The sequence below is a fragment of the Camelus bactrianus genome, chromosome 23, assembly GCF_048773025.1.
Source record: "Camelus bactrianus isolate YW-2024 breed Bactrian camel chromosome 23, ASM4877302v1, whole genome shotgun sequence".
Lineage (NCBI taxonomy): Eukaryota > Metazoa > Chordata > Mammalia > Artiodactyla > Camelidae > Camelus > Camelus bactrianus.
The window spans coordinates 22,687,281-22,703,085 of NC_133561.1; the positions used below are offsets into that span (position 1 = coordinate 22,687,281).

Consider the following 15,805-nt stretch of genomic DNA (forward strand, 5'->3'; position numbering starts at 1 on the left):
TTTATATAATTTACAGTATCTATTTGAAAAATAAAATTGGCTTAAACACATCCTGGAAGCAGAGTTAAAATTTATCTACAGCTTGATCTCACATTTATGTGTTCTTCAATCCCTGGACTGTCACTCTTGGCAAGAATTCAATGTTAGAATGGCTTGGATGTAATCAATTGAATTAAAATGGCTGAAATGCCATGTCTTGTCAGTTCACAATTGTTTAACAATGTCCTAAGACTTTGATAAGTTGTGTAATATGAGTGCTTATCAGAGTTATAGTGGGAGAAATAAAGGTCTAGTAGATGTTACTCATTGACTTGACAATTTTATCCAGATTTTATGATTTACGTGCAGTAAAATTCATTATAATTGAATTCATGACATATAACTTTATAGTTTGCCTTAAAATTAGAATTGTTCAAACAATATAATGACATTCTTCTAGTAAACAACCTTTTAAAGGGTACAGGTTAATAAAATTATAAACATAGATGCCTATAAATAACTGTCCTGCTATTGGAATTGTTACTTACTTTTTCTTTGTTCTTGTTTTTTGTTTTTTAGTACCACCTCGCATTGTGGGTGAAAATACGTTGGAAGATGTGAAAGTAAAAGAGAAACAGAGTGTTACACTGGCTTGTGAAGTGACAGGTAAGGGGCTCAGGTCTTGTATGTCTGCTGTTCCTCAACTGACTGGTTATTTGTTCCCCCCACTATGTGTCTTAATTAGTTGAGAAAAAATCAAGCTTTTGAAATTGAATTCTAGTCCAGTATAGATGGTAGACATGGAGGAGGAAGTCTCTCAGATTCTGTGGAGAGAAAAAGGGAATTTCCATGCTGAAAAAAAGAAGGGAGGAGAGGAGGAGGGAAGGAAGAGAGAAAGAAAGACACATTGGCCTTTTGTATCAATTCAATAAATTATTCTTTCTTTTCCACTTCTGCTCCTACCTGTACGCGTACGTGGTGTTTCCTGTCCTACCTCCTCTTGTTTTCTCTTTCCTTCACTGCGTTTGTATCTTCCTTTCCCTTTCCTGTTTCCTTAAATTTCATTTCGAAGAATAGGGAGGAATTTTGCTGAAAGAACGGCATTATTGACAGTGGGAATTACCCAAGACAAAACGGTCACCTTTTGTTCATGTATAACAGAAAAATTGTGCTCTACACTGGAATTTGACACAACATTGTAAAATGACTATAACTCAATAAAAAATGTTTAAAAAAAAACGGTCACCTTTTATTAACATGTTTGTGTATTACAAAGGGAATAGAGACTGGGAAAAATAAAAATGAAAATTCTGAAACCAATTTCACCATCTTTACCAGTGAATCACTTTGCTGCATGTAATAAAAATAAACAATTCTCTAAGAGAACATCTCTAGGACTATCTTTTTATTGTACATAGGGCTTTGCAGCTTTAAAGGAACAGAGTAGCCATGCTTTATAAAAAGCAAGCATTTTAAGGAGGATAAGATTAGTGTCTTATTTTTTGTTTTCATGCCTTGCATGAACAATACATTTAGGTAAGCAAGAAAATATTTTCATTATAAAAAAGGAACATATTAAAAGTGTCACATATACTATTACTTAACCTTTTTTTTTCTTTTTTTCTGAAAATAGTGAGGTAACGCTATTACATGGAGACCAGCTGCCTAAATTTTATAGCATCCTATCTTGACCCTTCTAGGTTTTTTTTTTCCCACATTGACAATTTGGTTTTGAGTTATTTCTTTTTAATTTTTTCCTTCACTTTCATTGAGATATAATTGACATAATATTGCATAAATTTAAGGTGTACAACAAAATTTATACACATATATGTTGCAAAATGATTGTGATAATGTTTGGTTAACATCCATCACATCACATGGCTACACATTTTTTCTTGTGGTTAGACCTTTTAAGGTCTACTCTCTCAGTAGCTTTCAAATATCCAATATAATACCGTTAACTATAATCACGATTTATTTATGTTACAATTGGAAGTTTGTATCTTCTGACCACCCTCTTTCATTTTCTCCACCTTCAAACCCCTGCCTCTACACCAATCAGTTCTCAGTTCTATGAGTTTGTTTCTGTTAGATTCCACACGCAAGTGAGATCACACAGTATTTGTCTTTCTCTGGCTGACTTATTTCACTTAGCATAAGGTTTTATGCCTCAGGGTTTATCCACGGTGTCACAAATGACAAAATTTTCTTCTTTCTTTATAGCTGAGTAATGTTTATATAGTAATGTTTATATGTGTGTATATATATGTACATGTATGTATGCCATGTTTCCTTTATTCATTCATCTGTCTATGGACATTTAGGTTGTTTCCATGTCTTGGCTATTGTGAATAACACTGCAGTGAACACGGGAGTGCAGATGTCTCTTTGAGACAGTAATTTCATTTTCTTTGGATACATGCCCAGAAGTGGATTTGCTAGACATCTGGTAGCAACACTTTTTTTAATGTTTTAATTTTTTGAGGAAACTTGATACATTTTTCCATAGTGGCTGCACCAGTTTGCATTCCTACCAAAGGTACACAAGGGTTTCCTTTTCTCCACATCCTTGCCAACACTTTCTTTTTTTTGATAGTGGCCCTTCTAACAAGTGTGAAGTGATGTCTCATTGTGAATTTGATTTGTATTTCCTGGATGATTAGTGGCATTGAACAGCTTTTCATGTACCTGTTGGCCATTTGAATATCTTCTTTGGAGAAATGTCTATTCAAATTCTTTCCCAATTTTTAAATTAGATCATCTGTGTGTTTTTTTGCTATTGAGTTATATGAGTTCCTTACGTATTTTGGTTATTAACCCCCTTATCAGATGGATGGTTTGCAAATATTTTCTCCCATTTTGTAGGTTGCCACTTTATTTTGTTGATAGTTTCTTCTGATGTGCAGAGCTTTTTAGTTTGATGTAAGCCCACTTATTTATTTTTGTTTTTGTTGTTTATGCTTTTGATGTCATGACCAAGAAATCATTGCCAAGACCAATGTCAAGGAGCTTTATCCCTATGTTTTCTTTCAGGAGTTTTATAGTTTCAGGTGTTACATTTAAGTCTTTGATCCATTTCAAGTTATTTTTTGTGAGTTGGTGTAAGATAGGGGTCTAGTTTCTTTTTTTTTTTTTTTTTTGCATGTGAATACCCAGTTTTCCCACCATCAATTATTGAAGAGACTGTCTTTTTCCATTGATGTTCTTGACTCCCTTGTCTAATATTAGTTGATCATAGATGTTTATTTATTAGTTTATTATATTAGTTGATCATAGAGGTTTATTTCTAGGCTTATGATTATTTTCCATTGGTCCATGTTTTTTTTTTTTAGGGCCATGACATACTGTTTGGATTACTATAGCTTTCTAATACAGTTTGAAATCAGGAGGTCTAATGTCTCCAGCTTTATTGTTTGTCTTAAGATTGTTTTGGCTATTTAGGGTCTTTTGTGATTCCAAACAAATTTTAGGGTTGTTTTTTCTATTCCTTTTTAAAATGCCATTGGAATCTTTATAGGGATTGCATTCAGTCTATAGATGGCCTTAGGTAATATAGACATTTTGACAATATTAATTATTCTGATCCATGAACACAAAATACCTTTGCATTTATTTTTATCTTCTCTTTACTTCGTCAATGTCTTACAGTTTTCAAAGTAGAGATCTTTCACCTCCAAGGTTAGATTTATTCCTAAGTATTTTATTGTTTTTGATGCTATTGTAAATGAGATTGTTTATTTCTTTTCCAGATAATTTTTTGTTAGTGTATAAAAATGCTACTGATTTTTCAAGCAGATTTTTTTATCTGCCAACTTTATTGAATTTGTTGATTAGATCTAATAGGTTTTTTAGCTTAGTCTTTAGGATTTTCCGTATATAAAATCATGTCATCTGCAAATAGAGACAACCTTAATTCTTCCTTCCAATTCTGTTGCCCTTTGTTTCATTTTCTTGGCTGACTGCTCTAGCTGGAGTTTCAGGACTGTGTTAAATAGGAATGCTGAGATTGGCTACCCTCATCTTGTTCTTGATTTTAGAGTAAAAGATTTCAATCTTTCATCACTGAGTGTGATGTTAGCTGCAGATTTGTCATATATGGACTCTGTTATGTTGAAGAATATTCAAACAATTTGTTGGTTTTTTAAAATCATGACGGATGTTGAATTTTGTAAAATACTTCTCTGCATCTGTTGAGCATATCTTTTTATTTTTTATTCTATTAATGTGATGTTTTATATTGAGTTGCATATCTTGAATAATCACTGCATCCCAGGGATGAATCCCATTTGATCATGGTGTATGATCCTTTTAATTGGCTATTGAATTCAGTTTTCTAGTATTTTATTTTGAGATTTTGTACATCTAACTCATCAGAGATATTGGCCTATAGTTTTTTTGTTTGTTTGTTTGTTTTTGTCTCACAGTGTTTTTACCTGGCTTCAGTATCAGGGTATTGATGGCCTTATAAAATGAGTTTGGGAATATTCCCTTCTTGTCAAGTTTTTGAAAGACTTGGAGAAGAATTGGTATCAATTCTTTTTTAAACATTTGGTTAAATTCACCAGTAAAACTATCTGGTCCTAGGCTTTCTTTATTGGAAGGTTTTTGATTACTGATTCATTATCCTTATTAGTAACTGGTCCATTCAGATTTTCTGTTTCTTTATAATTTAGTCTTGGCAGGCTAATTTCTAGGAATTTATTTCTCATAGGTTGTCCAGTTTGTTGGCTATAGTTGTTGAGAGTGGTCTCTTATGAGTCTTTGTATTTCTTTGATATCAGTTGTAATAGCTTCTCTTTCATTCATAATCTTATTTATTTGGGTCCTCTTTCTTTTTTTCTTAGTCTAGCTAACAGTTTGTCAATTTTGTTTATCTTTTCAAAATTCTAATTCTTAATTTTACTAATTTTTTGTATTGTTTTCTTGTACTCAATTTCATTTATTTCTGCTCTAACCTTTATTATTTTCTTCCTTCTGCTTCCTCTGGGCTTACTCTATTCTTTTCCCCCTAGTTCCTTGATGTGTAATGTTAGATTATTTATTTAAGATCTTCTTTCCTTGATGTATGCATTTATCAGTATAAATGTCCCTCCTAAAACTGCTTTTGCTGCATCTCATAAGTTTTGGTGTGTTGTGTTTCCATTTTCATTTGTCTCAAGATACTTTTTTACTTCCCTTTCGATGTTGTATGATCCATTGATTGTTCAAGATTATGCTGTTTCATTTCCATATATTTGTGTGTTTTCCAGCTCTCTCCTTGTTAATTGAGTTCTAAAAAGACATTTGATATGATTTCAGTCATCTTAAATTTGCTAAGACATTTTGTGGTCTATCCTAGAAAATATTCTCTGTGTGCTTGAGAAGAATATGTATTCTGCTTTTGTGGGATAGAATGTTCTGTATATGTCTGTTAGGTATATTGGGTCTGTGGTATTTTTCAAATTCTTGTTTTGTTAGTGGTTCTCTGACTAGCTGATCTATCTGTTATTGAGAGTGGGGTATTAAAATCCCCAACTATTATTTTGTTGCTGTTTATTTCTCCTTTTAGCTATGTTAGTATTTGCTTTATATATTTAGGTGCTCCAATGTTGGGTGCATAAGCATTTACAATTATTATATCTTTCTGATAGATTTACTCCCTTGTCATTGTCTCTTTTGACAATTTTTAGGTCTGGGCTGATATAATAAGTGTAGCTGCCCCTGCTTTCTTTTGATTACATTTACTTGAAAATCTTTTTACATTCTTTACTCTCACTCTGTGTGTGTCTTTAAAGCTAAAATGAGTCTCTTATAAGCGGTGTATTGTGGGATTTTTAAAAAATTGATTCAGCCATTCTGTGTCTTTTGATTGGAGAATTTAATTCATTTACATTTGAAGTAATTACTGATAGGTAAGGACTTACTATTGCCATTTTCTTGATTTTTTTTTTTATTGTTTTGTCCATCCTTTGTTCCTTACTTCTTATTTTGCTCTTCTTTTGTAAATTGTTGACTTTTTTAGTGGTATGCTTTGACTGCTTTATTCTGACTTTCTTTGTAACTACTACAAATTTTTTCCTTTGTGGTTACCATAAGGTTAACATAAAGTATTTTATATGTATAACATCCTGTTTTAAGCTGATAACTTACCCTCAATAGAATACATAAATTTTACACTTTGACTTCCATTCCCCTCATATCTTTTGTTATTCATGTTATAATTTACATATTTTCATGTTGTGTATCTAATAACAAATTATTATAGTTATGGTTATTTTTATACTTTTTTTAAACTAGAGCTGCGAGTGAATTACACATCATCATTATAATGTTAGAGAATATGACTTTGGCTACGTATTTACCATTACCAGTGAGCTTTGCACATACATTTATGTGTTTTTACAATGTTAATTAGCATCCTTTTGTTTCCACTTGAGGATGTCATTTAGCACTTCTTGTAAGACAAGAGTAGTGGTGATGAACTCCCTTAGCTTTTTGGGAAAATCTCTCTCTCTCATTTGTATTTGCCAGCTATAGTATTCTAGGTTGACAGGTTTTTTTTTTTTTCTTTCAATATTTAGAATGTATCATCCCATTCTTTCCTACACTTTAAAATTTCTTTTGAGAAATCTGCCTATTCTCTTAGGAAGATTTCCTTGTATGTGGTGTGTTGTTTTCCTCTTGCTACTTTAAAAATTATTTTATAGTATGTTTTATTGTAGCCCTTTTTCTAGTTCAACCTATTCGGGATCTTTGGGACCTCATGAATCTGGATGTCCTTTGGAAAATTTTCAGACACTAATGCTATAAATATACTTTCTGTTCCTTTCTCATTCTTTTCTCCTTCTGTGATGCCCATAATCCTCTGATTGGATAATTTCAAATGAACCATCTTCTTGTTCACTGATTCTCTTTTTCGCTTGGTCAAGTCTGAAGTTGAAGCTCTCTTTTGAAATCTTTAGTTCAGTTATTTTATTCTTCACCTCTAGGATTTGTTTGTGTCCTGGATTTCGGTTATGGTTTCTATTTCTTTGTTGAACTTCTCATTTTGTTCCTGTATTGTTTCCTAATTTTGTTCACTAAACTTCTTTGAGAGGATTATTCTGACTTCATTGTCAGGCAGTCCATAGATAACCATTTTTTTAGGGTCAGTTATTGGAGCTGTAATACTTCCCTGTGACAATGTGACGTTTGCATGATTTCTTACATTCGTATTTGCACATTTGAGTAAAAGGTCTCCTCTTCCAGACTTCACAGGTGTGCTCCAGCAGAGATAGTCCTTCACCACTCAGTTCAGCTTGATATTCTAGACAGGTCATCTGGTCGCATCCTTGGGCAGGTGGAGCTTTCTATCAGAGTCTCTGTTTGGGTGAGGCCACTGCCTGAGCTGTGAGGTCAGGGCAGGGGGTGCCGTTGGCTGGGAACAGTTGGAGAGGGCTGCTAGCTTTGTTCCCTGCCCAAGTGCAACTGTAGGATAGGCTCTGTGGTTACCTGGATTCTCTGGTCTGGCTTCCTTATTGGTAGAACTGTGTGCTGTCCTCAGCAGTTGGGTGGTCCTGTGAATTTGCTTTCCTTCTCAGGTGAGACCATTGCATAAAAAGGCTCCACAGCCAGTAGGGTTGAGCCTTTCAGTTTTAATATAATCTCATCCTAGCCCTCTTTCCTAATAGAATTTGCTTTTTTATGGTTTTAATTTTTTTTTTTAATTGAGCAATTTAAAACCTAATATTTAACAAAAGTCCCATGTTAAATGTGAAAGATCTTTTTTCTTTAGGCTATAAATATTAGAGGAATAATTACTGTATCTCTGTCTACCTGTCTATATGCTAGAATCCTGGTCTAAACTCAAAATAGCTGCTTGTTGAATTATTTAATTAATTGTTGATTAACAGATACTTTTTTACAGCTTTCTCTCAAAAATGTAAAATCATCTTTAAAATTTGAATATGAATGCAAAGGTATTCATAAGTAATAGTTTTGGTAAAAATGCATGCTCCGTTTTTTAAAAAATATTTAATTGTAATAGTCTAAGGTATGGTATAAATTCAGTTAAACCCAAAGACTAATTTAGAATTATTTCACTTATAGATTTTTAAAATCATAGCGTGATGATGATGATGATTATAAATTCAGTTATGTTTGCAAGTTTATTTTAAAATGAATGAATAATGACTGCATTGTTTTAGAAATGGAATATTTAAAAAGGCAAATGAGTGAAAATGCATTCTTTTAGTTATCAGCTAGAGATGTGATTACTGGCCAACTCTCAGAAATGGCTTTCTGTTACAGGGAACCCAGTGCCAGAAATCACATGGCACAAAGAAGGGCAGCTCCTCAAAGAAGATGACACCCATCACCTTATGTCTGGTGGCCGTTTGCTTCAAATTACCAATGCCCAAGTGTCACACACTGGAAGATACACATGTTTGGCTTCTAATACAGCGGGTGACAAGAGCAAAACTTTCAGTCTTAATGTGCTGGGTAGGTATAAGCATCGCTTCAAATCTTAAAGAATCAGCCACGGCAAAAAGCTAAACTCTCTTCTTTTTCTGTTTACTTAATATTTCTACCATAGAATTTCATTATTTAAGAAGGATCAGTGCTTGTGTACATTTGCTGGTTTTCCTTCATTAACTAATTCATGCATTCATTCATTCCATTTGGCACACCTGCTACGTTCCAGGTACCGTGTTTTGTGCTAGGGACACAACTATGAACAAGAAGGACACTAAATAAGCAGTAGTAAAGGATAAATACCTGCTACTAAGAGAGAAGCAGGTCACCAGTGAAAGGGGCTCAATCTGAGATACTGTAGCCTTTCTCTGTGGGACTCTGCCGTGATTGGTAGTTGTCCATACTAAACTCTGTGTTGTGAGCTGTGATGAGGAAGAATAGATACAGACAAGCACACCCAGTTTTATGCTTGCCTGTGAGTGATGGTGAATTAGCATGATCCCTGGTGAGGTTGAACGGTTAAAATAAAGCAACATTAAAATGAGTTTATTTTAGAAGTACGCTTTCCTCTGTCTTAAAACACATCTCCCCTTTTCTATGCCAACCTGTGTAGCAGTGCTGTGAGCGGAACATCTGTTTCCACTGGAATGAGCAACAACCTTAGATTTTCTTTTTCTTCACATAATATGCTGCTCATCTGTCTTTATGTGTGTTTATCTATGTCATTTGCTAACTCACTCGTACCTAAAAAATCTTAAAGAAAGTTGAAGGGTACTACTGTGCAGATACATTGCCTGGGAAATGTAAATTTAGATCTGTTACCATCTAATGAATAGTTCTTTTTCCCAGAAAAGTTCCCTCCCCTTGAAATTAAGATACAATGTGTAAATTCTATATTCAATCAGTGAATGAGCTGTGAAAAGTCCTAGGTCAAAATGGAGACTGAGATCACAAGTATAGGTTTTAAACCTCACATGATTTCCTTCTGATTTAACACAGATTAATTTGTGCATTTGAATATCAAGCCCTTTGAGAGCAATGAAATCTATAACCTGAAAAAAATGGACTAGGAATGATGAAATAACTATACATTTAATTCCTACAGCATTAAAGTTACACTTATGTCTCAAGAATGATGTTAAAGTAGAATCCTAATTTCTGTTCATGTTAGAAATTTAAAATGTACCACCTAAATGTATTGCATTTGATTACTAATATCAATGCACCTTTATTTGAGTATGCAGATTTTTGCAATTTTTAAAAATTTTTTTATTGATTTATAATCATTTTACAATGTTGTGTCAAATTCCAGTGTAGAGCACAATTTCTCAGTTCTACATAACATACATATATTCATTGTCACATTTTTTTCTCTGTGAGTTACCGTAAGATCTTGTGTGTATTTCCCTGTGCTATACAGTATAATCTTGTTTATCTATTTTACAGTTTTGAAATTTTTTATTTGTTTGTTTGTTTTGATAGTTATTGGCTAGACTATTTTGGGGAATACACGGTGCCATACACAGAAACTCCCATTCAGGACACAGTCCTCAGGCAGCTTACAGTCTAATTGAGTAGAAGAGATACAGAGGCAAGAAAAGTTAAGTCAAAATAATGGATAAAGTGTCAAGTGAATAGTATATATAAATAATAATTATATAAAACTAAACTCTCCGAGGCAGAACCATTTTTATCTTGAAAAGGATTTAGCCCCAGCACCTAACATAGCACTGAAGAACAGATACATGGATAAGAATGAATGAGAGTTCATGAGCCAGTTTTCTCCTAACATGCCTGTCTTTTCTGCATGCCCATCAGTGTATGGGAGGCACATGCCCAGCCCTGGATTTCCTCTCCTCTCCCGCAGCCTGTTGCTCCTCTTAGAGCTCTAAGTTCCTCATGCCTCCCTCCTCCCAGCACTGATTGACCTTCCAATATTGGCTCATGTCCAAATCCTAGCCCTGTCCTCTGGAAACCTGATTTAAAACTCTTTCCAGCTCCTGGCAGTAATTGAAATCTGACTTCCCAAAAGCGAGCCACTCCCTGGGGGACTCTCTCCAGTGGAGATCATTTATTCTTTATGCCAAGTGTCTCAAGTCATGCTGTCTGACTGTGTCTCTTCCTCCTCCTCCTCCTACCTCCTTCCTAGTTGTTTATTTCTTGTCTTTTCTCTCATTCATTGAAGACGAGGGGTCTCAATCAAAGCCTTCTTTTCCACCAACTTAATAAATTTGAGGCTATTTAAGTGTGTGTATTTGCACCTTCCAGTTTACCCAGCCATAATTCAGTGTCTTTACTCTTTCTTTTTCCAAAGGATGAGTTATCCTTTTTCTTCAGTTACTGCTTCTACCCTTGACCTCGTATCTTTCTGCCTTCTTTGATATGTTAGCCATTCCCGCCATCTGCCTTCCCCGCAGCTTCGCCTTCTGCTGTCTCCGTCACTTGAAGTAGTCACCCCTCTCTGTCTGTACTTCTTGTCCAGCTAAAAACAGGCTTCCGTCCACACCGTTCTTGACACTGCTGTGGCGAGGACTACCCTGTTGTCAGACCCAACAAATAGTTTTCAGTCCTTATCTAAATGTCTGGACACCGTGTGTCACTTTCTGCTGGACAAGCGCTGTTTCCCAGTTATCCTTGCACACCTTGGTTGTCCCTTTCTCCCTCCATTATGGTCATTTATTTAATCCATCTCTTCAACATTAAGTCCCCTCATATTGTGTCCTTACTTGACTGCTCATTTTACTCTCGATATTCTGATCAGATATTAACTTAATTCCCAGAGATTCAATTATCATCTACTATCGACTGAAGCCTTTTTAGATCTGCAACCCACATCTTTCTCCCAAGGTTCAGATTTCTGTATACAATTGCTTGTTGGGCATCTATACCTGAAATTCTCACAGATACTTAAAGTTCAAGATATTCAGAACTGAGCAAACCATCTTCCCTTCCTAGAGGAGCAAATATTTCCATATTTTCTATTTATGTTGCTTCAGTGCAGTTTACCTAGCTTCGTTCCCAGGCAAGAAAGCTGAAAGTTATCTTTGCCTTTGGTTTCCTGACCTCCTAAATTTTGTCATCTTAGTCCCACCAATTGACATCCTGAGTCTTTACTTAGTCCTTCCTCTCTATGCCTTCCTCCAGTGCTCTAGTTCAGGCCCTCATTATCTTCTCTGAAACAGATGTCCTGTCTGTGTTACACTTGCTTCCAATATTGACCCCCTTGAATCCATCCTCTCTGTTTCCTGCTTCCCTCTCATTGTTTACACTTCTTTGCTCCCAGTATGCTTCCTCTTGCCACTAGCCTCCCTTCTTTCACCTTCTGACCACCTCCAATCCTTTGAGGCTTACTTCAAAATCTGCTTCTTGAGGAGGCCTTCTCTGGTAAGAGTCCTCACGCCCCACACCTCAGGTTAGACTGGATATTCTGCCGCCTCCTGTATCCTGCACCAAAATTCTCATTGTTGCCTTTACTCCATTCTGTTCTGATTCCTTTTTATGAGTTGTCTTCTCCATTACTCTGTGAGCTTTTTGAGGTTCCCACTGCTTTGTATAGAATGAGAACAATAATCAGTTGTTTTCTGTAATTGTTAGGGAATGGAATTACACGAAGTACTATGGAAATTTAGAAATGCACAAAGCTATTCCCAAATGTATTTCTTTGATCATATTTTGAATCTTTTTCAGTATCTCCTACAATTGCTGGTGTCGATAGTGATGGCAGCCCTGAAGATGTCACTGTTATCCTTAACAGCCCCACATCTTTGGTCTGCGAGGCTTATTCTTATCCTCCGGCCACCATCACCTGGTTTAAGAATGGAACTCCTTTAGAATCCAACCGAAACATCCGTATTCTTCCAGGTAATTCACTTACTGCAGATGCCCAAGATGCATTTGTGCCATCTACTTTTGCAGAAAAACAGAATCATTAGTTATTTTTGTAAAAGGAATTATGTTATTGGTGCTGTTTGCTGTTGCTATTTTGGGGGAAATTATTTTCTGTCTTACAATCTACAGTACATAAAATTGCTTTTTGAAAAACCAATAGAATATTTAAATAAAAGCAAACAAATCAATACTCCAGTGCAATTAATTGCTAAAATATAATGTGGAATGCCAAACAGTGTAGAAATGCATTTCTGGTTGAATTGAACCTTGAAAGGAGAGTTAGTATTTAGGTTGAGAGAGTTTATTTATTTCTCTTTAATGCCTGGCAATATGTGTGAAAATTGAAAGGATATAAAAGCATGATCACTGGCTTTAAGAAATTTATAATGTTCTGTGGAGGAGAGATAATATGTATGAAAGTTAATTAACAACATGAATCCATGAATAATCATGGATCATGAATAGTCACAGGGTATGATAAATGAGGTAGTGATAAGTTTTATAAGAATTCAAAAGAAGGAATGGCCACTGTTGTCTGAAATGGTCAGGAAATGCTTTGTCATAGCCAGAACTTGAACCAGACCTTAAAGTTACAGAATTTTGTTGGTTGGGAATGAGTTAGGAGAGATTTCAGATCCATCAGGATGACTAATATGGGGAGAGTTGAAAGTAAGAATGGCCTGCGTACAAGTAATTATAAAGAGATGCCTCACCTCCCTCTTGGTGGGGACATTGTGCGTACCTGTGTGTATGGCGGTGGGGGGAGGCGGGGGCAGGCAGGAAATAAGATCAAGAAGGAATGTTGAAATCATGTTTCAAATGCCTGAATTTAAGAGTTTTGACGTTAATAGACTTTAAATTGAGAATCATTGAAGATTTTTAAGGAGAAAGTTACCATAATAAAAACTATGTTTTAGCAAGATCAATCTCTACTAACAGGCCAGGTAGAGGAGAGGAAGAGAATGACTAAGGCAGAAGACCTGTTTATGAAGAAAGTACAATGAAGACCTTAGTTACAGTGTGCAGAGAGGCAAGGGGGGTCAGAATGAGCATGACAGTGATTACCACAGAGGACCGTTGAGGACTTAGTGACTGTCTCCACCCACCAAGTAATGCCCATCTAGACTGCAGTTTATCTTGGGTCTATTACAAAATTGGCCTAGAGAAATATGTTAACAGCAAGAAGTAAAACCTGGTGGTTTGTGTATACTCTGCTGCCACTGTGACTTCAGATTCTTTGATGTTCTGTTGCTTTTCAGGAGGCAGGACTCTGCAGATCCTGAACGCACAGGAGGACAATGCTGGAAGATACTCTTGTGTGGCCACTAATGAGGCAGGGGAGATGATAAAGCACTACGAAGTAAAGGTCTACAGTAAGTTCTGAAAGAATGCTGTGTTTCCTATTTTCTCCAGATTTCTAATTTTTCCAATTCTGTTTTTCATTATGGGATCATAATTATTTATATTCATCATTAAAGTTTATTGTTTATGCAGCTCACTTCGTTAAGATGGGAGTTGAATTAAGCATTGTGCCCATGACCCCAATTGTTTAAAGATGTGAAAAGCCCATTCAATCTGCTCACTAACCTTTTGGAGAACTTGTCAGTGACACTTCCTTAGGTTTCTCTATTATTTTCTTCTGAATTACCGTCTGTGCCATATATAAGCACTTCAGTGCACAAAACCATAACTTAAATACATATGCTCTGTTCAACAGCCTGAGATGAGTTTGTCAGTGACTTTGGGCTGACCCCCACTGTACATTGACCTAAAAAAAACCAAAAACAACACAAAACTAATGCTACCATCTATAGAGACTGCATTTCAGGGTTTTGTTTTTGTTTTTAAAAAGAAGGAATATCTGATTATCTTTTGTCCTTTGAATCAGTCCCCTTACTGACTATAAAATACATTTTATGGGTTATACTCAGACTGTGTCAGGGGACCTGGAACAAATGAAACCAACTGTTCTGTGAAGGACCTTAGCCTCATTGGCATATGATAATGGTGAAGGACCATGGGTATTTTTCTTCACGTTCTGTATCTGAACACTGTCTTTTGATAAGATACTAACTTGGATCCTTGATGAAAGGAGAGCATAGAAAATGCCTGAGTTACTTCCTTGTTCTCATGTTAAGTGATCTTCAATGTGATTTCCATGTCGTTTCATGTATTTAAAAGAACCAACGTTTAGCATTTTAATGTTCATGTTTATGCAGTTCCACCCCTAATCAATAAAGGGGACCTCTTGGGACCAGGTCTTTCCCCTAAAGAAGTGAAGATCAAAGTAAACAACACCCTGACCTTGGAATGTGAAGCCTACGCGATTCCTTCTGCCTCCCTCAGCTGGTACAAGGATGGCCAGGCCAGTCAAGATTTTTCATTTGCTGATGCTTTTTTATAGACTGAAATAGGCAACTAAATTAAAAAATAAAAACACCCTGACACAAATAACTTAGAAAATCAATTTGACCTTAAAACTAGCGCAATCTCATGCACCTGGAATATAAAACTGCAAAAAAATTGAACCGTGTTCAACAGGTTTAGTCTTATTTCATCATTGAAAAATTTCAAGGACTGTTATTTTGCACATGAGCAATTGTCTATGGAAATCTAGCCACCTTCCCACTGGGGAATGGTTTTTGTGCTCTGCGTTTTTCAGTCTAAGTAAACTTTGTGGAGAAGAAACAAAAACCGTACTGAGCCAGATTAGAACAATAGGTACAACGCAGGTACTAAGTTCATTCAGACCTTCCTCTCACCACTTTTAAGTGCTTTTATAAAGGGTAACATTTTTAATGTTCCAAGATGAAGAAAGCAAGCTAAATGTGATGATTAAGTGCCCAATACAGTTAACCAGGGGCAATGAAAAACTTTAAATAAAAGAAACAACTTTCAGTTATGTAATCGGACTTTCAGACCACAGCCCTTACTTATCATTCAACTTAATCTTCTTCCATACAGGTTTTAAAAGCATACGTGCTGGTGTTTTAAGACCAAAATAGCTGTTAATACTCTGCTTAATACAGATGTGACATAGCTACGCTGATACATGTCCTGTTTTACACATAGTCAACCAAATGGTCAGTCACATTCCAGTTGTAGAAATTCAGGTCAGAGTCATGATTTACAATGCAGAAAGATATAGCTTTATTTTTTCAGATCACAGATGGGTTTTGCAATCCTGGTGGCCAGGAAAAAAAGAAAAAAGAAGTATCTCTTATAAAATAAGCAAGTTTCATCTGGAAGCCATTGTCAAAGGGAAAATATGGAACTCCCACCATGTTCTGTTTACAGTTCTTTTTCTTACTACAAGCACACTTGATGGTACAATGTCAATTCTGTATGAGTTTGCTTGGAAAAATAGTTCCTTTCCCCTTTGAAATCTTATTATTTTTAATTTTAACTAAAATCTCTTCATTTCCTTGCATTTTGTACACATGCACACATATACACAAATACACATAAAAATTGGGTGAAGTCTAGAATAGTACTAGGAATA

At 35.5% G+C, this 15,805-nt stretch overlaps 1 protein-coding gene across 5 annotated transcripts in view; it reads left to right on the forward strand.

The window, feature by feature from the left end:
- Positions 1 to 15,805, forward strand: part of HMCN1 (hemicentin 1) — a 399,863-nt gene that overhangs the window by 280,865 nt on the left and 103,193 nt on the right. For all 5 annotated transcript variants that reach the window (XM_074351803.1, XM_074351799.1, XM_074351801.1 and 2 more), the window contains 5 exons: positions 559 to 645; positions 8,251 to 8,442; positions 12,103 to 12,276; positions 13,563 to 13,676; positions 14,523 to 14,668. In XM_074351803.1, coding sequence (XP_074207904.1) covers positions 559 to 645; positions 8,251 to 8,442; positions 12,103 to 12,276; positions 13,563 to 13,676; positions 14,523 to 14,668 — 713 coding nt within the window. The remainder of the gene's footprint in view (positions 1 to 558; positions 646 to 8,250; positions 8,443 to 12,102; positions 12,277 to 13,562; positions 13,677 to 14,522; positions 14,669 to 15,805) is intronic.